This window comes from Vanacampus margaritifer, chromosome 9 (assembly GCF_051991255.1).
Source record: "Vanacampus margaritifer isolate UIUO_Vmar chromosome 9, RoL_Vmar_1.0, whole genome shotgun sequence".
Taxonomy (NCBI): domain Eukaryota; kingdom Metazoa; phylum Chordata; class Actinopteri; order Syngnathiformes; family Syngnathidae; genus Vanacampus; species Vanacampus margaritifer.
The window spans coordinates 13,997,139-14,020,666 of NC_135440.1; the positions used below are offsets into that span (position 1 = coordinate 13,997,139).

The 23,528-nt window shown below is 39.3% G+C and overlaps 1 protein-coding gene across 1 annotated transcript; it reads left to right on the forward strand.

Moving 5' to 3' along the window:
* Positions 1-1,156: 1,156 nt before the first annotated feature.
* On the forward strand, positions 1,157-22,877 carry deptor (DEP domain containing MTOR-interacting protein). Its single transcript, XM_077575137.1, has 10 exons — positions 1,157-1,594; positions 1,749-1,838; positions 6,801-6,979; positions 7,652-7,775; positions 11,331-11,509; positions 12,706-12,888; positions 13,678-13,815; positions 15,252-15,322; positions 15,476-15,580; positions 20,078-22,877. The coding sequence occupies exons 1-10, from the start codon at positions 1,581-1,583 to the stop codon at positions 20,198-20,200; spliced, it is 1,206 nt and encodes a 401-aa protein (XP_077431263.1). The 5' UTR covers positions 1,157-1,580; the 3' UTR covers positions 20,201-22,877.
* The last annotated feature ends 651 nt before the right edge of the window (positions 22,878-23,528 follow it).

Consider the following 23,528-nt stretch of genomic DNA (forward strand, 5'->3'; position numbering starts at 1 on the left):
GATATTTCACATACAGTAAATGTATCTTACAGTTTAAAATAAATTAGCAGTCAAAACTTGTTTGCAAGTACTGTACCCACATAAACAAAAAGGAACATACACTTCTAACTACACTACATTTGCGAGACGGATGACTTCATGAGTTCCTTTTTGGGGGGAAGGGGGCGCGTTCGTTTTAGTCACCCTTGCGACAACACAATTGCCCTTGTTTCACGTTTGACTTATTGTAGGCCTACTGTAAACCAAGCAGGCGGAACAATTACGTAGAAGGACAATATAAATGTATGCAGCCTAATGTAGAAGTTTGGTTAGTTGTTTACTTTTAACAGTAGGAATACGTTCATGGCAAGGTTTTGTTACCTTGGTACACAGGGTTGGGGAATCCAGGTCCAGAGATAACAAACCTGGAAACAGTTTGACTTTAGCCACAGGTGCTTCTATGAGCTCGTTTACTTGTCAATTAAGTAGAAGCACCTGTGGCTAAAGCTAATCTGTGGAAGGGTTTTTACTTTCTGGACCTGGATTCCCCAACCCTGTTGGTATATAGGTCTAATGATAAGTAAATGTTTGTTTGTTTGTCCTAAAATGACTAAATGACTAGAACCTCTTTGCACACGTTTGTAGCGGAAAGCAAAAATACTGTACTTGACTTCATTTTCTGACATTCTTTACTTGGGTAACCTATTTAATTTTTTGGGACACATTTTTACTTTTATTTTTGGATACAAATATTTGAAGTTTCTACTCCTTTCTTAGTCAAAATATGCTCTTTGTTCCCCCCAATTGATCACAACAGGTAAGGAAAATGAATGAGGATTACCCATGCATTATTTACATTATGTGCAGTTGTTTCTTAATTGTGATATCAATTCACGTACTTCTTGATATAATTTGGAAAAAATACACTAACTAGGTGTATTTTTTCACTCACTTATCTAATTTTGAGTGCGTTAGCATAGCTTTGGCAAAACATTAAGACTGCAACTTTTACCAGTCTTTTTTTTTTTTTTTTACGCAAGTATCTACAGTGTGAATACCTTATGCCACCACTGACAGTAAAGCGCTCGTTAAATTTAGGGATGTAACGTATACTAAATCGAGCGTGCCCGCACGCCTGTGTAACACCGCCCTCACGGTCAACTCCCCCGTGACGTCATGTTGATCCTCCCCATGCGGGAGTGTGTATGGGAAAGAAGGCGTGCAGGCATCCTGTGTGTTTACGCTTGTGTGCGTTAGTTTGGACATCACCGAAGGCGAGCTGGAGCCTGGATACACAAGGCTATATAGAAGGCCGCATGTAGAAATTGTGCATGAAGTAGGCTGAAGACTGAGGGAGCGGTTGACAGAAGAGGACAAGGACGGAGGGGCCTTGCAGGGCGGCGTGCACGGAGCTATGAATGAGCGCGTGCACACGTTTGGAGGTTGTCGAAGCAAAGTCCGCAGCTGATGGAGCGTCCTCCACGCGGCTTGTGACTGACTCGCATTGTATCGCGCACTTCCCGGGACGGAGTAACGTCGCGCACGCCGAGTATTGTTTTTGTTTTTAACGAAGGATCGGTGATCAACTAACATCGCTCTCCATGGTTTTCGAAAGGTGAGTGAATCATGCAAATGCTGCCCGATAGAATGATGATGATGATGATGATGATGATGATGATATCATCACCACCTCTTTGTTAATCTGATGGTACGTGATGTACTGCACTGTTAAATGCGAAATGCACCACTGATGCTATCCGTGTTGGCAGAGAGATGGACGGGATCGCTAACAGCATGCAAAAGAAGGCTGCGGAGCTGGAGCGTTTGGCCGAGGTGCTCGTCACCGGGGAGCAGCTCAGGTAGGTCGGGCTTCTGTTCAAACCATCTTTAAAAAGTATCATAATCAAATGCAGGTGAAATCATGGACCCATTTTGGACATACCGCAGGCGTAACCTCCATTTAATTATCTTAATTCCTGAAATTTCCGCTGGTGGGAAGTAATAATGTACAAATATTTACATAGATTTGTCGGGCGTCTGTACTTTACTTGAGTATTTATTTGCATGACAACTTGTTACTTTTACTCCCTATATTTGAAAGGAGATCTATAGATTCTGCACTATTTTTTATTTTTATTATTATTATTTTTTTTTACACTTTAGTTAAGATTAAAATGGGCTTGTTACTTTTCTAAAACCATCACTTTTGTATTTAAAGACATTTCAGAGCCTGCATTTTTAAAAAAAAGATGAGTTTATTACTTCAGTGCTCAGAATGTCCCACTTTAGTTCACAACAGTTTTTACCTATATGTGTGTATCAATCTAAAATAGCTTACCATATAATGCTTTTAATATTGTATTTGATCGGTAATCAAATTTAATGTACTTACAAATAATATCACGATCAGTATTTATTTGAACGAGTAACATAAATAGTTACAATTGGCAAAAGGACAGAAATCGACCAATAGGCAAGTATATGGGATAAGAAGACCTTTTTGCACTTAACAAAATCAGATTTTTCAAATGTTGTTAAACTAGCAAGATTAAGGTGGCTAACAGTATACTTCCTGTTGGCGCTCTTATTTTGAAACCTATCGACACCACTTCCGGTGCACTACAAGTATGAGTATCAATAGATGTGTGAATATTGCCCCTCCGTGAGTCATCACCTTATCGTGGTGGAGGGGTTTGCGTGTCCCAATGAGCCTGGGAGCTATGTTGTCCGGGGCTTCATGCCCCTGGTAGGGCCACCCAAGGCAAACAGGTCCTAGGTGAGGGACCAGACAAAGCATGGCTCAAACGACCCCAATGACGAACACAAACCTTGGATCTTCGTTTCCCTTGCCCGGACGCGGGTCACCGGGGCCCCCCTCTGGAGCTAGGCCTGGAGGTGGGGCTCGAAGGCGAGCGTCTGGTGGCCGGGCCTATACCCATGGGGACCGGCCGGGCACAGCCCGAAAAGGCAACATGGGTCCCCCTTCCCATGGGCTCACCACCGGTGGAAGGGGCCAAAGGGGTCGGGTGCGCAGTGATTTGGGTGGCAGCCAAAGGCGGGGGCCTTGGCGGTCTGACCCCCGGCTACTGAAGCTAGCTCTGGGGACATGGACCTGGACGCCTCCCTGGGGAGGTGTTCCGGGCATGTCCTACCGGCAGGAGGCCCCGGGGACGACCCAGGACACGCTGGAGAGACTATGTCTCTCGGCTGTCCTGGGAACGCCTTGGGGTCCCGTCGGATGAGCTGGCTGAAGTGGCTGGGGAGAGGGAAGTCTGGGCTTCCCTGCTAAAGCTGCTGCCCTCGCGACCCGACCCCGGATAAGCGGAAGAAGACGGACGGACAGACGGACGGTGTGAATATTGCTGCTGTGACAATTACATTTCTCTCATTAGGATGAATAGTTCTAATGTCTGTGTGTACATTCAGCGAGGGCCAAGATGTGCAACTGTCTTGCCGTTGCGCCACAATAGCACATAAACAAGCATATGCAGCTTAACTTCTGGCTAGCAGCCAGTGATGTGCTTTTGACAGAACATCAAACTTGGTAATTTATTTAAATTATATCACAGCAATGTGAATATTAGTGTCTAGTAGTGTGGTTTAAAGGCAACTTATTCATTTCCTAAAAAGAAGACAAACTATTGATGTTGGACTGAAAATAAAATATTAAAGATGTTGGTGTTTCAGTTGAATGCAGTTTCTTCTGTACTGAATGAGAACTGAATCAAGGCCTTTAAACAAAATACCTGTGTTTTTTGCCATACTGTTCCACCCTTAGTGATTACAAATGTTTTTTTTCCACCAACCCTCACAAATAAATGTTTTTTTGTATATTGGGCTCAACCTGCACTCTCCAGCCCTTCACTGGCCAGAATTCTAATTATCTTGTTTGATCACTTCGTACTGTGAGGGTGAACCTACTAACCTCATAATGCCATGTCAGGGTCTGGCATTGCCTAGTAGTGTTGAGATGTGTCACCCTTTGACCCTCTCAGTGTTAAGTAAGGCCCCCCCCCCCCCCAATCACCATGGTGTGTTGGTCTATGAATCCAGCAATAGTGTCTCAAAGTGCAAAGCGTGGCACCAATGCCTGGAATTTCACCCCATCTCCCGTCCTCTCCATTGAAATACAACCGAACTGTTCTCCCAATTTGGTTTATTTACTGTGACACGGCTAACATTCATTGCCACGTGAGAGTAATGGCTTGTGTCAGCACAAAGTTTCCAGTGTACTGTCATGAAGCACCAGTGTGTGTCTTTTGTATGCAGTGTGTGTCAGTGTCCGTTGCCCAGCTGGTCATGTGACTGGGGGTCAGTGAGCGGTAGGTTGGCCTGTTGGTGATCCGGAGTTTCTGCTGTTCTGAAGTGAAAAGTGTCCAACTTGCCATCCAAAAGAGTCCAGCTTTGTGTAGCAATGATACTTGGTTGTTTTGTAGCATGTTTCAGAGTAGTCAAAGATGTTTGTCAGCAAGTTTACGGAAGAAAAGTAGTACCATGTGGTCTCTGGAATGATGTGCAATTTTGTACGCATAATTTAGTACGGATTTTTGTTGCAGTACAATAATAAAAACTAAAAAAAACGGCGGTTGCAGTGATTCTACTTTGGTGGTGACAAAAGTGTGGATAAGGGTTTCTGTGGTGATCATGTCTACCTCACAGTCAAGTGGTTCTGGCTCCGGAGTTATTGCAGGGTACTCCTGCTTCCTCCCACGTTCCAAAAACATACACGATAAGTTTTGAAGACTCTAAATTGCATATCGGTCTTCATCTTTGTTTGTTTGTGACCTGTGGCTGCGTGGGTGTAACCAAACTTTCATCCCACGTCAGCTGGGATAGGCTGTAGCTCGCCCATGACCTGAAATGGAGCGCTATAGAAAATGGATGGACGGATTGCGACTGATGAACCGCAATATAGTGGGGTTTCACTGCACAGCAGCAAAGAGGGGGTTGTGGAGTAAATTACTGCAGGATTCAGAACTAAGGCAAAGAAACGGTACAGTGCAAAGGGCTCCTACACTTAACGCATTTTCACAATGAAAATGCACAAAATTTTGAACCGTACTACAGACGGAACTAAACTACTCCTAAGTGGAAACTGTACTTTTGTGTCTTATCATAATCAGCTTGGAAGTTTGAAAAAGCATGTCGTGTAATGATTGACGCACTCCTTTGTTGACCTCCACTCCCCTGCTTTGGCTTTCTGTCGGCTAAAGTGATAGAGAACTAGAACATGTACTCCTTTTCCGTGAAAACTGACTTTAGACACCAGACCTCACACATGACAAGTTTAGCAGCTTAGATTGGTAATGTAGTGTTTAAATAGTAATGTTGTGTTTGATTTGTGACGTGATAGTTTAACACTTAGAGTATTTACTTTAAGTGTGACGTGCACAAGCCCGTTGCTAGGCCAACCATACACAAGCAACTTCTTACCTCGTCAACATGACATTTTAAAGCTAACGCTAAGACCATGTGATGAGTAGCATGGTAGCCTGTTGAGCTATATTGTGTCCATTTATCCACTTGTTAGCTGTTGCGCTGCTAACTCCAGAAAAGGTTGCTATAAGTCAACTAGTTTGAAAACATTTATTTATTTGTGTACTTCAATTAGAGTTGGTAACTTACTGAAGTTGCTGAACACTTTGACTTTCAGTCTTTTTAGCGTTCATGTCAACAACTTCCCAAAATTCTACCAAACAAGTGTGGCATAATACAGTAACATCAGTAAATCATACTGTAAATCATAATACAACAATGATTCTAACAGAAATGTGGCTTTAACACTTAAACTTTTCATGTCACATGAAACGATATGTAAACATATAGACATCTTGACAGTAAAATAAAATGAAGTATTTTGTTTTTCTCCAAATTGCAGCCTTTGTGATTTGAAAATGGCCTTCTAAAACATTGCAAAGTCGTTTTGAATTTGGCCCGAGGACCACTTATTGGTTATGTTCTCCATATATACATTAGCTGCTAGACTTTGAAGTGGGGCCCACTATCTGGCATTTGCGAGTGCTCTTATGTAATTGAGCGTCTTCAAAAGGTCCATTTGTTACTCAGCAACTCAAGGAAGGAAAGAGGTTTCCTTAGTATATGAACCACTAGTCTGTGGGCATATAGTACACCAGCTGTCCTCGGAAATAGGTGGAGTCATGTTGGGCATGGGAACACTCTGTCCGAAGAAGCGCTGTTATAAGAAGTACTTGGTGTACTCTTGAAAACCACATTGTCTAAATGCAACTTGTCTGAGCTCATCTTTGTTCTGCAGTCTTTTGAGACGACATCTCATGTACATGATATTTTCCTCTGAATGTCCAGACCTCACTTAATTTCTGTCTGGATGATTTAAATGAAAAAGGAAAGACGATAAAGATGATGGCACGGTGGGCGGAAGTCTTTTGGTGCCGGATTGTTTGCTCATCTGGACTCTTGGCAGACGAGCGCGCGTGCTGCTCTTGCTGGGCAGACTTGGACTGTGATCATGAATTCTGCATGATGATAGCCAGATGCACATAGACTCAGCATGGAGGGAAAGTAGGACGCTTGGCTGAGACTTTGGTCAGCTCTCTGACAATACTCAAGTTCAGCAAGAGGTAAAGGTGACCTAGACTAGTTGAAACCAGAACAAAGCCAAGAGTTGCACAGATGTAGATTTAGAGTGCCCTTAAATTTCACATTTGTGTGTCTTTTATTTTGGAGCATTAATGACTTCAATGGAGTGTGTTAAAAACACCCACTGCATGCATCAGCTGAATAATAAATATGACTATGATTAGAAACAAAAGTAGTTCTATAAAAGCTATCTTGTCTTCCAGGTTGCGGCTCCACGAAGGGAAGGTCATCAAGGATCGACGTCATCACTTGCGAACGTACCCAAACTGCTTTGTTGGCAAAGAGCTCATTGATTGGCTGATTGAACACAAGGAGGCCTCTGAGCGGGAGACAGCCATCAAGATCATGCAGAAGCTTCTGGACCAGAGCATCATCCACCATGGTGAGGTTGCACTGATTTCAAATTGGGTGGGATTCTTTCTTTCTTTTCTTTTCTTCTTCTTTTTTTTCCTTTCTGGGAACGATTCTTGCCCCTACACAAATGATTCTTCATGCTCCTGACCCAATTTGGCTTCAACTAACTACCCCAATTCATTTGAACAGGGTAAAGACAGAGAGACTTGCTAGAAGCTAGTTACATTGTACTTTTGCAAACATAACAAGAACTCCTAAAACACAATCTTGGCTATGAAATTACTATGGGAATCTGCAATAATCATGCCACACTAAATTTAGAATTTGGAAAGAAGCCAGCGTTCAAAGATAAAAATCCGGACAAACTCCTGTTCACTCAACACAGAAAGCTGCTAACCTTGGACCACCATGTTGACATTTTCTAGCATTGCATCCTCAAATGTGACCAATGAGCAACCAGCAGTAGTTGCATCATCAATTATATTTATTGACTGATGGATCCTACAGTAATTAAAAAAAATAATTATTTTTTTTTAATAGAGGCGCTGTATGTAGGTCAGCGTCCCAGAAAGGAACGTGTAGAGTTTCCACTGCATTTGCAGTAACATTGTTTTGAGGGTGACTTTGTGCCACGTTTTTCCTACAAGAGATTTTTAAGTCTGCTTTCAAACTTAATTTTGTGCTGTTTGTGCATTTACAGTGTGCGACGAGCATCGGGAGTTCAAAGACATGAAGTTGTTCTACCGTTTCCGTAAGGACGACGGGACCTTTCCGCTAGATAATGAAGCCAAAGTCTTCCTGAGGGGGCAGAGGATCTACGAGAAGTATGTCGATAATACACACGCTCCGCTTTCTTACTGTTTGCACACTCTAATATATTAAATGTTATTTCCTACGCCATCATTCTTCTGATGTTGAGTCAAGCTCAATTATTGTAAAAGCTTTTACGGCAGTAGTGGAAAATGCGGTTATTGAGGTTCAATTAAGAGCATTTGTCCAATCAGAGCAGGGCAGAACATCACTAATGGAACTGTTTTGTTTGTCTTCAGCTTTTTTGTCCATGATGTTGTTTTGCACACGTTGGTCTGCAGCTCGCTCACTTTCGATGCTGTTGTATCAACTCCCATCTTATCACACACACACACACACACCCCGCCGGCACCCCCCCACCCCCCTTCTTCTATATCTTGCTAAAGACTCGCTCCGCTCTAAACAAAATCCCAGTTTTGCTGTTTCTAGACAACATACAAACAAATGCTCACACACCAGTTGCATAAGAGTCCAAGCAAAGACATCTGTCGTCTCCGCCCTCAGAGCTTTACGTAATCAAGAGCGGTGCAACCAAGGACGCGCGTTGACATTGCACACTAATTTGGTTCAGATTTTCTGTGCCAGCTTCTTTTTTCGACCTTGTAGACCTAAATTAGTATCAGGAGCAAAACCTTGTCGTAAATAGTGGACAAATCAGCCACTGTCATTTCACTTTGGGGATTGAATTGAGTATAATGATAACAAATGTACTCAGCTATCCTTAAAATTAACTTAAGCTAATGTTAAGTAGTTTAGTTCCTCCACTGAATCCTTTTTTTAGCATCGAACAATGTTTAGGTATTGATAAAGTCAGGAAAAAGGGCTTTATTTTGCTGGCTTTAAATTGAGTTCACGCATTAGTCGATGCAAAATAGTCTTTGAACACTACTCGGGTGCACTGTTAATTTTGTCATTGCTGTCGAATTAGCAAAATTGTGATTCATTTAGTTCAACTTGCTCACAGGCACATTTTTCAGAAATAATAACTGATGATAATGATAACTACATATTTTTTTAGGCTGTTTTAATTCACATTCCATATGTTCCCTTTATGGTTTAAGTAGAAAACCCGTAGAGCGCATTCTCAGATCTCAGTGCGAGGCAGCCCCGCACTGTGTTATTTGCTGAGATTTAATAATGCTTAGTGAATATTCTGGTCCCGACTTTGACGAATGCTTGCTTTGCTCTAGTTTGAATAATCCCAACCTATATACCATGCATACTTTTTCACTTGCATAACACTTCTGGTGCTGTTGGTGAAACTGCTTGCGCTTCCCCCGTTGAGCTAACACGATCTGTTGACTTAACATATTTAAGCTGGCTGAACGACGTCTGTGTACACAGTCACCTTTCACGGAACATTTCATCGACAATTTGTACACGCATGTTGGGCAGAGAGCCTCTTCGACTAAATGTCCTACTCCATCACTGTATGACATTTCAACAATTCATGGGTTGACTTTATAAAAGCCTCCTTAAATGCACCACTGGGAGCAAACTGAACAATAGTGAATTGTTTTGACACATGAGCTAGGATAAGTGTTGACAATTCCTTTAATGAACCCCGCTGAGAGGATGCTGCAGACAGAAAGTACTCCTAATTAATTTTTCTCAGAATATGTATGTATGTGTGTGTGTGTAATTTAGTTTACTTCACCCATTAAGATTCTGGAAGCAGTTCTTGCCAAGCTTCTCAAGAGAGAGCAAAATCAGTTTGAAACATCGACATCATTGAGAATCGACATCTGGAGCTAGCTTACAAGTCATTATCAGTCAGTACTGCAATGTACCGTACACAATGACCTACATGCACTTTATAAATCCAGTACAAGTCAATCCATTGGACGCATACTGGACTACCATAAATCATAGTTTTTTTTTCTATCTTTGGGTGTATCCAGAACATGTCATAGTTTATCACTAATCTAGTCAGAATTACAGTAAAGATTTGTTTGAAAAGCACTTCTACACCATCAATATCAACACCAGTAGTTTCCAGTTCCCTGTTGCTTTCGACCTTTAAAAATAATTGCAAGTCAGCTGTGGGATGTTGTAAAGTTGACAGTTTCAGTGTGTGATGGATGAGCATGAAACAGAAAAGATGCGTTGGGCTTTATAGTCGTGATGTACATGTGTGGACGTGTCCTGGTTGAAAGGTGACTCAACACAGTGTGTCTTCGTGCTTCTTTGTCTCACTGACTCGGTGACAGTTGTTGACTGACGGGTGTTTTTGTGCAGGGTAGGGACAGAGTCAGCATTTCTGCCCTCTGCTTGTGTGTACTTGTTTCTTTTTGTTACAAGTTTGTGGGTCATTGCAGACGTCCAGACTGTATAATAGTTTTTTTTCTATTGTGGTTGTTGTTTGCTGTAGTGTAAATCTGTCCTACATCATTTCAAGACGTTTTAAATATTTTGCTTACGCCATTCTAAAACAGAGACAAAATATGAATTATTAGTTTTCATAATCATAATACTGTCAATCCTTCACTAATGTATTTGGTGAGTCTACTTTTTTAAAGTCGTTTTTAACTTTTTACATATGGTTTTACTATCACTATTGTTAGCAAAAACAAAAAAGTTATTTTATTTTATTGTATTTATGTACTAGTATATTTTTTGATATATTTTATTTTTTTTATTATTAATTAAAATGTATTTAAATTATTTATTAATTATTTTGTATTTAATTTTATTTATTTATTATTTTTTATTTAATTATTGTATTGTTTTATTATAATTCTGTATTCATAATTAATTTATTAATCATGTATTCATTGCAAGCTCCTGCACATAATAGTTTTATTATTTGCAGCAGCTCAAAAGATTTGCGCGCTTCAAAGTCTTAAAGTCGGGAATGTGTCTGAGCCGCTGGTTTGGAAGTTGTTCTACTTTGACATGTTCTACTTGGGGTGGAAAAAAAACTATCATGTTTTTTCTTTCATTAATGACTACTTGCGTATGTAAATGCGCTCACAGAATCCCACACATAAATATGCTAAACCAAAAATGAAAACACTTTTCAGCCGATTGAGCATTATTATTAAGGGGTACCTACAGTTTTCTTGTCTCTCCAAAATTATTATCACTGTGTTGATTGTCCTTAACTCATTCACTCCCTGCCATTTTCACTGAAGCAACCCCCTTCGCTCCCGGCTGTTTTACTGGATTTTGACGGATTTTGCAAGATCCATAGGATATTCTGTCCTGTTGCTATAAAAACATGGAACCTACCTAACCTATGATTAGAGTCTTTCCCCTGTTTTGCATTTAGCATTAGAATATAGTTTCATCATTATTTACAAACTTGTTGAAAACACTGTGAAAAAGAGTTTGTTGCAACCTGTTTTTTTATACTCTGCTGCCACTTACTTGGCCATTTTTTGCAATAACTATCATTGCTTTTAGCGACCTCTTCATTTCAGAAGCTGTATCAAAGCCTTCTATGCTATAGCTTAAAAAAAACATCAACTTATAAATAAGTTTTAATTTAATAAATGTATAATATTTATACGTTTTTGGGATTGAATGCGTTAATGGACCACTCACTAAAGTTTATTGATGCTGTCCAGGTTGATGAACACCGAGAACAGCATAATACAGAGCCGAGAGGAGGAAGGCGGGAACTTCGAGCGGACCTTGGTCGCTTCCGAGTTCATTGATTGGCTTCTGCAGGAAGGGGAGATGGCGACCAGGGAGGAGGCGGAGCAACTGGGGCGGCGCCTGCTTGAACATGGCATCATCCAGCATGGTGAGGACTCAGGGTGGGCGGATCCACTTGGCATTACTAATTTGTTTGTTACTTTTTTGGAAGCCTTCAGTTAAATCAGATCGCTTATAAATCCACCTAGGCCTCCTTACTTCATTCTTGGAAAATCCTCTTTTAATTTTTGTTCTTTACGATAATTTTTTTCACATCTTTTTTTTATATACTGTATGCACAGTATATCTCGTCAGGGGTTTATGCCCCGAGCAGTATATTTGCAAGAAATCCGAATGACTATCAGTCAAGCCCCACATGACGTTAAATTCGATTTGATGCAGATGTCGTGCATGATTCGATTAGACTTCACTGAGGAGCAGTCACATGCTTGTATTGTTTATATTTGACCTTCCACAACTTTCAGTAAATGGCTATTAGGAACACCTCATTAACATGGCATTACCGGACATTATTGTCCTCAATATTTTACATGTGAGGAGTTTTCAGGGTGAAGTAAAGACAAAGCAGACAAAGAAGTCTTTGTCTTGTGTGTTTTACTGTAATAGAGACTAGCATCTCCAAGGTCTTGGAATGTGCTGTGATACATCGTGGGCGCGCACACACACACACACACACACACACACTGCAGCAGCACTTTGTGTCATTAGTTTTGGTTGTTAACCACTGTGCTTATAAATACACCAGCTTTTTGGATATTTAAACTCCCTTCTTTAAATTGTATCATTCATACAGAGGTGACAAGACAAAGTAGGTTGAGGACAAGTGTGCCAAATACAGCACTAATGTGTGTGTGTGTGTGTGTGTGTGTGTGTGTGTGTGTGTGTGTGTGTGTGTGTGTGTGTGTGTGTGTGTATCCCGTTGTTGAGGAAGTAAACACAAGGTAGATTAGCATTTCATATGACAACACACAAAGCTGCATGAGACCGCACTGTCTCATAGTGCTCAAATTTCTTTTGGCTGAAAGTGCAGTTTTGTGTGAACTGTATGGATGTGTATTGAGACACATTTTAATCAAATGCAATTGACCAGAAGACATTTAAGATGTGCTACAACAGATACGGTCAGCCACAATTCAGTGCCGTTTCATATTGTGGCGGCTTAGATAATTTGCTCCCCATTCCCAAATCATCTGACTGTAATCAAAACCCAATGTGGCTCTTTCAAAAAGCTTTTTAACTTGTAATTGACTTTCCTAAATATGTGCTCTGGCTTTCTTGAACCAGTCACAAACAAGCATCACTTTGTGGACGGGCCCCTCCTCTTCCAGTTCAGGATGAACTTTCGGCGGCGCCGACGTTTGATGGAGCTGCTCCACGAGCGAGGTCGCGGCATCCCCGAGAGCCATGACAGCCCTTTCTGTCTCCGCAAGCAGAACTCTGATGGAGGCAACACCAGCTTTCTTTCAGGTAGTCCGCACTTTACCACACATGATGCCTGCCACCACTGGAAATGACTACCTCAATAATATATTTTTTGTACTTTTTAAACATGCAAAACATCAATTATATACTTGATTACTACTTTATTATAAGGGACAATAAAACAAGTGCATCTTGATCAGACATAAAGTCGGACCACATTTCTTCATGCTTCTTGAACTTTGATTCAGTGGACTTTCAAAACAAATGTTCCCTTTCATAATCAATTATATTTGAAATGATTTGTCGTTCATCTACTATTTACTTTCATTGAAGTATAACCCACGGTTATCGCAGGCCACACTCCCAGTAATTAATTGTACATCCTTTTATGGACAGTAAATAAATGCTTCTGCGTTAGATTATCATCAAATCTAGTTTTGAACAGAAGTCAAGGACCAGTAGTTACAAACCGGGCGTAAAAACCGGCACATCTTGATTTTCTTGCTGGTGCAAGCCTCATTTTACCTGTCTGGGAATTAGGCAGACCGCTCTGTGCCATGTTAAAGCGGAAGTCAACCTTAAACATTTCTCAACAATAATATGTTATATGTGACCTCACTAGTCTAAACGTGACATTCTGACTAACAATACATTTGTGAAACATGAGTTATGAAGCAAAATCACATTCACCAAAATCGCGTTGCACTACCTGTGCCAATGTTTAGACGTGGTCCCAGCACGTGCAAAGTTTAGTTAAACGCATCACAATTTAATATTATTATTATTTGTTATTGTTGTTATTATTGGATCGCACTTTGTATGTGGTGTCAACAGTGAGTCCGACTAAAGAGATAAAGATGGTGGTCGGGGTTCGCCGTAGCAGCATGAGCAGCAGCTGTGGCAGCAGCGGTTACTACAGCAGCAGTCCGACACTCAGCAGCAGCCCACCGGTCCTGTGCAACCCCAAGTCTGGTGAGCAACTACCATTGGGGGACCGACTTGAGATTGTTGGGACATTTTGGTGGCCCCCACATGTTTTGATCTCTTTTTGAGGGTCAAGGCTTGGTTTTAGAGTTTAGGTTTGAAATGGCTTATGGTTGAGGTTAGGGTAAGGAATGGGGGTAGGCAGTCATTTTTGATGGTTGGGGTTAGGGGAAGGGGCTAGGAAATGTATCATGTCAATTAAATGTCCCCTCGATGATACAAAGATAAGTGCGTGTGTATGTGTTTGAGATCCTTGATGGTCCCTTGGTAGGCACAATCTCTGTAAGAAGACAACAAAAACAAGAAAAAGTACCTACTCTCACACATAAAAAGACAGGAAATGAATTGAACCTTACATGCAGTTTGGTTCTGCACATTGTTAAAAATGCACTTTTCTTACAATGCCAAAGCAGTAATATGATTGTAAAGGCGTAATATTTCATACAGCTCTTGTAATGGATCTCATTAGCATTTTTATCTTTGGAAGGAGGAAGTACTTGAATTACGCTTGCATAATACTCAGTTTGTAAGCAAAGTAAATTTCTGTCTTTGTGTTCACGTTTTTTTTTTAAAAATAATTCAAGATGTTTTACAGTAGTAAAAAGTTCAAGGGTGGGCAAACGTTTGTGCCTAAGGGCTACATTTGATGTTTGAAAGAGACGACGAGTTAAAGCTAAGTTTTAAAAAAAACAATATATATTTTTTTGTTATTTATAATTAATTTGGCTATATTAAAATATCCAATAGATTTACTAAAACACATACATTTTAATATAGTTATAATTAAATCATTATTTAACTAGATAAAAAAATTTTTTTTAAATGTAATTAATTTTAATTTTTAAACAAATGGAAGACAAAATGCAACCAATATTACCGGACTCTTGATCATGTAATTGCTCAAGTGGGCCCTGATTGAAGAATGGATTGGGCCATATGTGGCCCGGGGTTCATACTTTCCCTTACCCTTTGGTAAGTTTAATGACTTATTTCAGATTAATAACAAACTTTGTATTCGTAAACCTCAACAGACAAGCACAAGCATGTTTTCTCTCCCACACTTGCAAGCCTTTAAAAAAAAAATTTTTTTTTAGGCGTGCCACTAAATCACCAGTCACAGAATGGATGCATTACATTAGTAGCCTAAAAAGGGATTTAGTTAATATTTAGAATTTGTTTTATTTTAGTCAATTTCAATGACATTTTATAACCCCTCCAACATTTTTTTAAGGCCCTTGATTGTTTGCTGTTTAGGGATCATGTTTGTGTGTGGTACTGTAAGAGGAAGTTGTTGTCAAAGGGAAGGAAAACATGCCCCTAGTGAACCACATACACACAAAATGCACAGTGTATATTTGTGTACAATAAATCCCAGCCTCTGGCCTTAATCAGTTAGCAACATAAAATGTTGTGTGTTTGAACAGTTCTGAAGAGACACGTGAGTCCAGAGGAGCTGCAAACTCCAGGAGGACCTTTTCTAAAGAAGACCTTCACTGTATGACACACACACAAGCACAAAGGCTACTTTACAGGATGCTGTCGTTGCACAATGTCACACATTCCAACACTGTTATGAATACACACAGAGGTCACGAGATATAAAGTATCGTGATAGCGCCATAGCAACCTTTGATTTGGCTTTCCTCAGATCGTAGGCGATGCTGTGGGCTGGGGCTTCGTGGTGCGAGGTAGCAAACCCTGTCACATCCAGGCGGTGGACCCTGGGGGACCTGCGGCAGCTGCTGGCATGAAGGTAAGGACATGATGCATCGCACACTGTGACATTGTAGCAAAAATCAAAACAACAGTATTTCATCTATATGGAAGTGAATAACATTCCAAGCATAAAAACAAAAGAGATGTGATGAAATGACCGGAAGAGTGACTAAAGTACTGCAGGAGGAAGGCCTTGTCATTCCTCTCATGCTGCCACCACAGCTGGCGCAAAATTGTGTAAGCAGAGTTGGCAGCAAGGAATGCCGGGAATGCATTGCATGGCCGTGTGCCGTGAATTGGTCAGGCAGGAGAAAACTACTAGCCACAGGCTGGCTGCAGGTCACAGAAGCAAACAAACGCATACTCTTACACATAATAACAAAATATACTGATGTGAGAGTTTAAAGTTTGGCAGCTGATGATGAACTGGAATAAAATGTAACTTTATAAAAATAATCTTTTTTTTTTTATTTCTTTTTTTTGGGGGGTACCAAAAAAGAGGAAATGGGAATTTGGGATAAGCACTTCTGCTTTAGCGGTCATATTTGGTCACAGTGGAAATGTGTGTCATAGTTCGCAGGCACTGATAAGCATTTTTGTTATCTTAATGTAATATTAACAGGCCTGAACTTGGACTGACGGTGTGACCTAAATGCAAACTATTTGACTCGCAAATGAAACCTTTTGAGAGGGCCTTTTTTTTTTTTTTTATTAAATACCTGACTTACATGAGATTTCATAGGCCCAACATGGTTTCACGATATTTCATTTTGACAAAGGTATGACTTTTTTATTTTTTTTTATTTTTTTTACATGGAGTTGCAAAACTACACTACAAATGATCTTAAATCATTCTAACTTGCACAAACATCAATCCAATTCCGAAAATGAAATATGGACACAATAGCTTTAGTAAATTAATCAAAAAGAAAATATACAAAATGGCAGCTATGTGTGAGTCAACATCACATTATGCACTGTGGCGCTAAAACATATACTATATAGATTGACTCATATGTAAATATTCAGTAAAACACTGTAAAAATCATTTTGATAATCACGGAAATATATTTATTGAAAAAGCACGTTATTAAAACTGGCATTGCATAGAAAAAGTTGGGTCTCGTGGAATTTGTGTTTGGTGATGACAAAAAATTGAAAAATATAATTTGTCAGTTGTTGAAGTGATGCCTCCACAAGTGAAATTCCAGATGGCCTCTTATTCGTTACTCCGGTTTCAAATGGAAGTAACCTTTAGTCACATCCAGTGCAAATAAGTTAAGTATTTGGAGAAAGGCAAACAAGTTTAATCCAGAAAAACCCACTTGGATAACTTGATATTTGAACTGAGCACGACGCCAAAACAAATACAGCCTTCTGCCACATCCCAAATTCACCTCACGTCATCAACTCGTGCTGAATCTGGAACAAGCCGACTTTTCATCTTTTGACTGACGGTGAAGTTTTTGCTCTATTGATATTGTGGCACTCATCCGCTTGCCCATCTCAACTGCTTTTTCTTGCTTGCTTGGCAACAAATCCAGAATATATAAAAAAAAAAGTGTCTTTGCATAGCTAGAAAAGTTTAATCCACACTATTTAAAAAATAAATAAATAAAAAATAGCGTTGTGGCCATGTCAAAAATGACTTTGAGTATATGTATGGCGGGCCGCAAATGGCCCCCGGGTAGTAATTTGGACACTGGTTTAATAGGAGTTGCCTTGATGTTCCTTGTGTTCCACCTCAGATGACTCATTTTTATTGATGGCTAATTACTTAGCAGTAACCTAATCCTCAGTGGGACGGCCACGTTGCAAGTTGTTGACACGGGCGTCCACGTAAGAGGCGTGTGACCTTAGAGAGCACGTAGCACATGCAGTGCTGTGCTATCTCTTGTCTGCCAGACGTACTTTCTGTGCTACAATTACTTTGGGTATTACTTGCTATCCACGAAACAAAACCACATCAGAGTTATATCTATAGTCTAGCCTTTCTTATCAGGTGCCCTTTCAGTTTTTTAGGTCCTCGGCAGGCCATACAAAATTTATGAAAAAAAAAATGCATTAAATGCACTAGTATGTGCACAATTAAGAGTGACAAATATACTGCAAACTTTTACATACTTTTTTATAACGGATAAGTGGCCTTTTTTTTTGTGTGTGTGGTCTATTTATAAACTCCTTTGGTGTCCCTCATTTCCTTCCTCTCTTCCTCTGCTGGCAAAGGTGTGTTTATTGTTTGCTCACCCCTTTTCAGAAGTTGTCTTTTGTGTGAATGTTTGCTAGCTGATAAAATGACGGCAAACAAAGGCACCTATTCTTTTGTTTTGGATATTTTATCTAAGTTAAGAGCTGGAGGGGTAAGACATAGCAGAGGTTATGTTAATAATTGATAACCCTCCAAAGATTTGCAGCTAAAATAGTATTTGGGGATCATTTATATGTCAAGTTTTTAGCAAACTTAAGGGACAATGCCTGTGAAAGCTTTAAATTGGTCTTGCACATCTCAGCATGCGTCCTTTATTTGCGTTGCACATTTTCTTCGTCCTTCCTCTGAGAACCTTTTTTTTTTTTTTTAACCTCCCTCCCTTGCCCACTGGCAGCCCGCCAAGAATAACAAGCCCACAGCCATGAGAGGAGGCCGGAATTAAGGAAGGTGGGGGGCTGTTAAGAGAAGTTGAAAAGGAAGTTTGAACAGACCAAACAGATAAGATGAAAATCGCGTAGAAGACAAATGTTGGCCTTTTATAGGATTAACTGGCATGTCTTGTTGTTGTTGACAGTCCTCACCCCTTCCCTGTAACCTGAATTCTCAGGAAGCATATAGAACATCTTTAGCAAGTTAACGTGCGCACGTGGGTGATTAGTGGGCTGCGAAAGAATGTGCGCAAAGTTTTAAAAAAGCAAAAGTGCACAAGTAACGTCATGTTGCAAGCGCTGCCTTACTTTTATTGCCGGCAGTTTGGCAGTTGCGGTTTGGTGACGATTAGGAAGGCGGAGCCTGAGGACCGGCCAGCTAGCATGCGGTCATCACGTCGTGCCTGGGGGAATTTAGCTGTAGTCAGCACTTTATACATGACAGGGGGAATTTGTTGGAACATGCCGTTATAATTGTTTATTTAAAAAAAATATATCTTTGCAACAGCTGTTTGTGTATACTATGCTATTAAAACTTTCCGCAAACATTTTGGTTTGAAGCACATTCAACTATCAACTGTTTGCAAACTCTCTTTTTTTGGATCTCACCATATGGCTGGATTATCTTTTATTGAGGCTCCTCTGTTTACCCAGCTGTCCATCCAGTCATCTGTGTACACTTTGTCTTCTCAGCAATGCCAATTTCACATCTCACATGCACATAATGATGTGGGAAGACGATAATAAACAACACACGGCAACATTTACATTAAGCTCTGAGGCTCCAATCTTAAAATATGAAGTCGGTCTTTTTTTAGCCTGATGAGAAATCCTGCCTTTTGCAAACTCGATGAAAATAAATTGCTGGAATCAACTCAAAGGAATTGCTGCAACATAATCCACTTTTCTTTCCAACCTGACACGCCAGATGGCTTTTGTTTCACCAAAATGTTTCTTTCTCAAATCCATTTGGAAAACAGCCAACGGAAACTGTTTGGAAAAGGTCAAGCAAAAAGTGTTTGGAAGAAAGTTGGTCTGTCTGTCACACACAGCCGTACTTTATTGATCCCTAAAAAAATCACAACCCATCCAAACAAAATGGGAAACAGGTGGGTCACTTTTCAGCACCCTAACATTTCATCAACCAGTAGGAGGGCACCACAACTTCAGCCAAATCTAATTGACTTATTATTATTATTTTTTTTAATTATTATATTATGTTATTATTTTATTATTATTATGTTTTGCATTTTGTAGTTTAAATGTGAACTGTAGGGACAGACCGATATTGGGCATTTTGATGAATATCGGCATTTTCTTAAAAGAAATCTGACAACCGATTAAAAAGTCAATCTCAAACCATTATAACAGTTAGGGAACTATTTAAATTTTCAGTTAACTTTATAAGAGATCATGCAACTAACCTCGGGAACCTTCGGAACCATTTGTTTTTGTTCGACATTAAAACAAAGAAATGTGACCGTTTAAGATATCAGGTATTTAAACATTTTGGAAAAAAATATCTACTGTAGAAAACTATAGAGAGCTATGCCATTGAACTTTTTAAGATGTACTGATAACCTTGGAAGCTCAACATTTTGTTAGAAATGAAAAAGGATGTCTATTGTCTAAGATTAAAAAAAAAAAAAGTCAGAAAATGTATTCATTAAACATGCTTTAAGACATTACAACCAAGTCAAGATTGGCATTTGTATTTTAAACAATTTTGACGCCAATATCTTTTTCACCCTTTTTACTTAAAATGAATATCGGCTCCAAATATTGATTATCAGCCTCCTTGACTACTAATAATCGGTATCAGCCTGGAAAAAAAGCCATATTGGTCTATGAGCAAACAAAAATGGCAGTATTCATATTTGATCTCCCTTGTCTTCAGGTTTGCCACTTTGTGGTGTCAGTGAACGGCTTGAACGTGCTCGCTCAGGACTACAGAACTGTGAGCAACCTGATCCTTACTGGCCCCAGGACCATCGTCATGGAAGTCATGGAGGAGAACTGAGATGATGTTTGAGCACGGCCGCTGGAAAAGAAGAACTTCCCAAGGGTTCAGCAAAAACCACCCAGATGGAGAATGCGGATGATGGCCTTGCGCCTGCTCGCCTGCTTGCCTGTTCTTGTTCTCAAGCACAAAAAGTGAGAAAGGCTGCAGTTGACCGGATTCTACTCCTTTATTTTCATATTTAGAGGAAGGACAATCCAAATCTCAAAGTGACAATTTGGAGATGAATGAGTGCCAAGTTGTCTCTAGAAAAGAAGAATTGCCACCTAGTGACCTTTTCCCTAGCTAGTTCCCAATTAATCAATGGCAGCTTGGGAGAGATCGACGGCGCCCTCTGCTGGCATAAACACATTTTCACACGCACACAAAATTGTGCATCCAGAAACACTGAATTCAATTGACATGTAATGTGATTTAGACGTACCTATATAAACATAGGTACAGTGTATATATGAAGTTGAATCAAAGTAACCATACTTTAGTCAAATGAGGGTTCATAACATTTATTCAGGCTGATTTTGGATCAGCACTACAACTACACTATAAGCTCTGTTAGAATTTTTTAGCAACTAATATATGTATTTTTTTAAATCCATAAATAAAGGCAGAAAATATACCTAATACAGTACATTTAATTCTGTTGGCTAAGAAGTTCTGCTTCTAAAATGCTTCTATTTTGAAATTACAACATGAAAATCCCAATTTATGGCCGTGCTACAAAAAGTGACAATCATGGCAACAAATAAATGTACAGATTAACAATTTGTATTCACAAGTCAATGTAATAAAACCATCAAATTATGCAAGACTCCTGTGAGTCAGCACCGCCAATCGATCTGAAGTTATTTCCTTGTGTAAAATGGCAGATTAAGTGATAAGTGTAAAAATCCATTCATGGAGATCAATGGGTGGATTTTTACATGTCACAGACCACGTACCAGCCCTGATCCACATTGGTCAGTCAGGGTAAATGCACATGTGAATGTATCGGCAATTAAAGAGAACTTTTATCGACGTGAAGCACTTAACTATTAGAGATGCATGTTTTTAGTTGTTTTTTTTTTTTTGTCGGAATGTTGCCACATCGTTATGTTCATGCTGCAGTAGAGATGCGTAAATGATAGCCGTAAAAATGTAGTGCCCACGTTAAACAAAACAAATGTGACGTGGCAATTGAGCCACTGTATGTAGAGACTAATACAGATTGAATAGCCTTATATGAAGTAGATGTAACCAAGTGTAGCATATAAAGGAATTCAATATGCTTCTTCTTGTTAGTGTATGTGGTATAAACATATAAACACATTCACACTGCATTCATATGACTGCCTCAACTATTAGAAAACCTCTCCGTATGATGCAGTGCAGTTCTCTACCTCACTGCAGACTACAATCACCATAATAAGCATATTGTTACATTGTGATATCTTTAGAATTTGAAGGCAACACTGACGTAATGGCAGGATAACAGACAACTGCTGTCCGATGGGAAAACGTGTCCGCAGTCCTTGAAGACATCCGTCTCACAGTTGAGTTTTGCTGGGGATTTTAAATCTCCTTTTAGTGCAGTGAAATGATAAAAAAAAACAAACAGGAAGTGACATTAAAAAAAAAAAAAAATCTACACAGTAGTTTGCCAAACTTGCCATGATATCGTATCAATGCATACACAATACCATTACCTCTCTGATAATGTCCAAAAAGTGATCATTATTTTCTATGTAAAGGCAGAATTTATTTTGTATTTTGTATTAGCTCAGCTCAGGTCAGGTGTACCTAATGAAGTGTCCGGCGAGTCTACCTACAAATATAGTCTCATTCCTTAATCCTCATATGCGTTCTGTTTGACATTGCCTATAGAGGCCACTTGTAAGAGGTGACCTGTATTTGATGTTAGTGTCTTCTTTACTCCAAAGCTAATTGTAGGCAAAGCCAACAATTGCAGTCATTAATTGTCATTATTTCTCAACCAAAGATGACTGCTGATTATCAGAATTGTTTTTTTGTTTTTCCTCTAAAGAAGTTGTTGATTTACAGTATGTCATGAAAAACATGCAGATTTTGCAACTTCTTCAATCAGGCTTATACTAAGGGGTCTCAATATGCTTTTTTTTTTTTTTTTAAAGCTATAATTTGGGTACTTTTTGGTTTTACACTACCTTCAACATGAAACCACTTTGAGTGAATGAATAGTCGTCTTACATTTGATATGCATGGCATGCTTGTATTCTACCCCCCCCCCCCCCCAAGCTAAAAACTCACCTTCACTTTTAAAACAGTGTTTAAAATCTGAATAGTTTTGTTCCCGACTCTGAAAATTCACATGACTTAAATTAAATTAATTCACGATGGAATAATTTGCCTTAATGACTTATTTTGCTACGTTGCTAATGACATGTCATGTTACTGTGTTGCATACAAAAGGTTCTGGTCCTGCCATGGTGGCTGCTGTGCTTCATTTGAGAGGACAATCATTGTTTTATAGACACCTTGAACTCACAATAGGGCTCTATAATATCCTGTTGAAACATTCATATTCCATCTATAAAAGGGACGATGATATTTTCAGCAATTACTTTTCGGCTCTGTTTTAATGAATGAACTGTAGCTACAGTAAATGCAGATATTTTACTGAGCAAGATGATGATCAAGTGTTAAATAAATGTATTCTGTGTTACTGGTAGAGTTATTTACGCAATACATCTTGGGATTTTATGAGTTGAATTCTGCTTCTTTTATCATGTGCAATACGACTGTGAGAATGCGACAAATTATTACATTTTAGTTACCGAAATCAGAAAAGTGTTGTTTTTTAAGTCAAGTCATTCTATATTGCAGACACAAGTCCGTACAAAAAATAAAAACAAAGAAAAATAATAATTTTAAGGGCTGTTGCTAGACTTGTCAGATTCTCTCGTTACGCTCTGCAGTTGGGTCAAAAATAAGACAATTTTGCTCAAAAATGGACTGATCCACTAATTGGGTAAATATGACCCAACTTCCAAAAATGGGGTCGTTTTGTATTAAACAACCCAAAATATTAGGTCATTTCGTACAAATCAATAATAAAAAAATTAAAAAAGAAAATATATCGTTTTGTATAAAACAACCCAAAATAGTGAGCCATTTTGAACAAGACAATCCAAAAAATGCAATTATTTTATATAAAACAATCCAGAAAGTTGGGTCTAATTGAGCCAAGTAGTTAAGTAATGGATCGGTTAATTTGTCACCCAAATTCATTATTTTTGACCCAACTGTTTTCAGAATGTACTAAAAGGAAAATATATTTAGGTTTAGTATGTCCATCCTTAAATTTTGTAAGTGT

Bases quoted from the DNA above. Each gene is read 5' to 3' on its own strand.
- deptor (XM_077575137.1), top strand. The intron at 6,980-7,651 runs GTGAGGTTGCAC...GTGCATTTACAG, and splicing joins CCAGAGCATCATCCACCATG to TGTGCGACGAGCATCGGGAG. The intron at 12,889-13,677 runs GTAGTCCGCACT...TGGTGTCAACAG, and splicing joins CAACACCAGCTTTCTTTCAG to TGAGTCCGACTAAAGAGATA.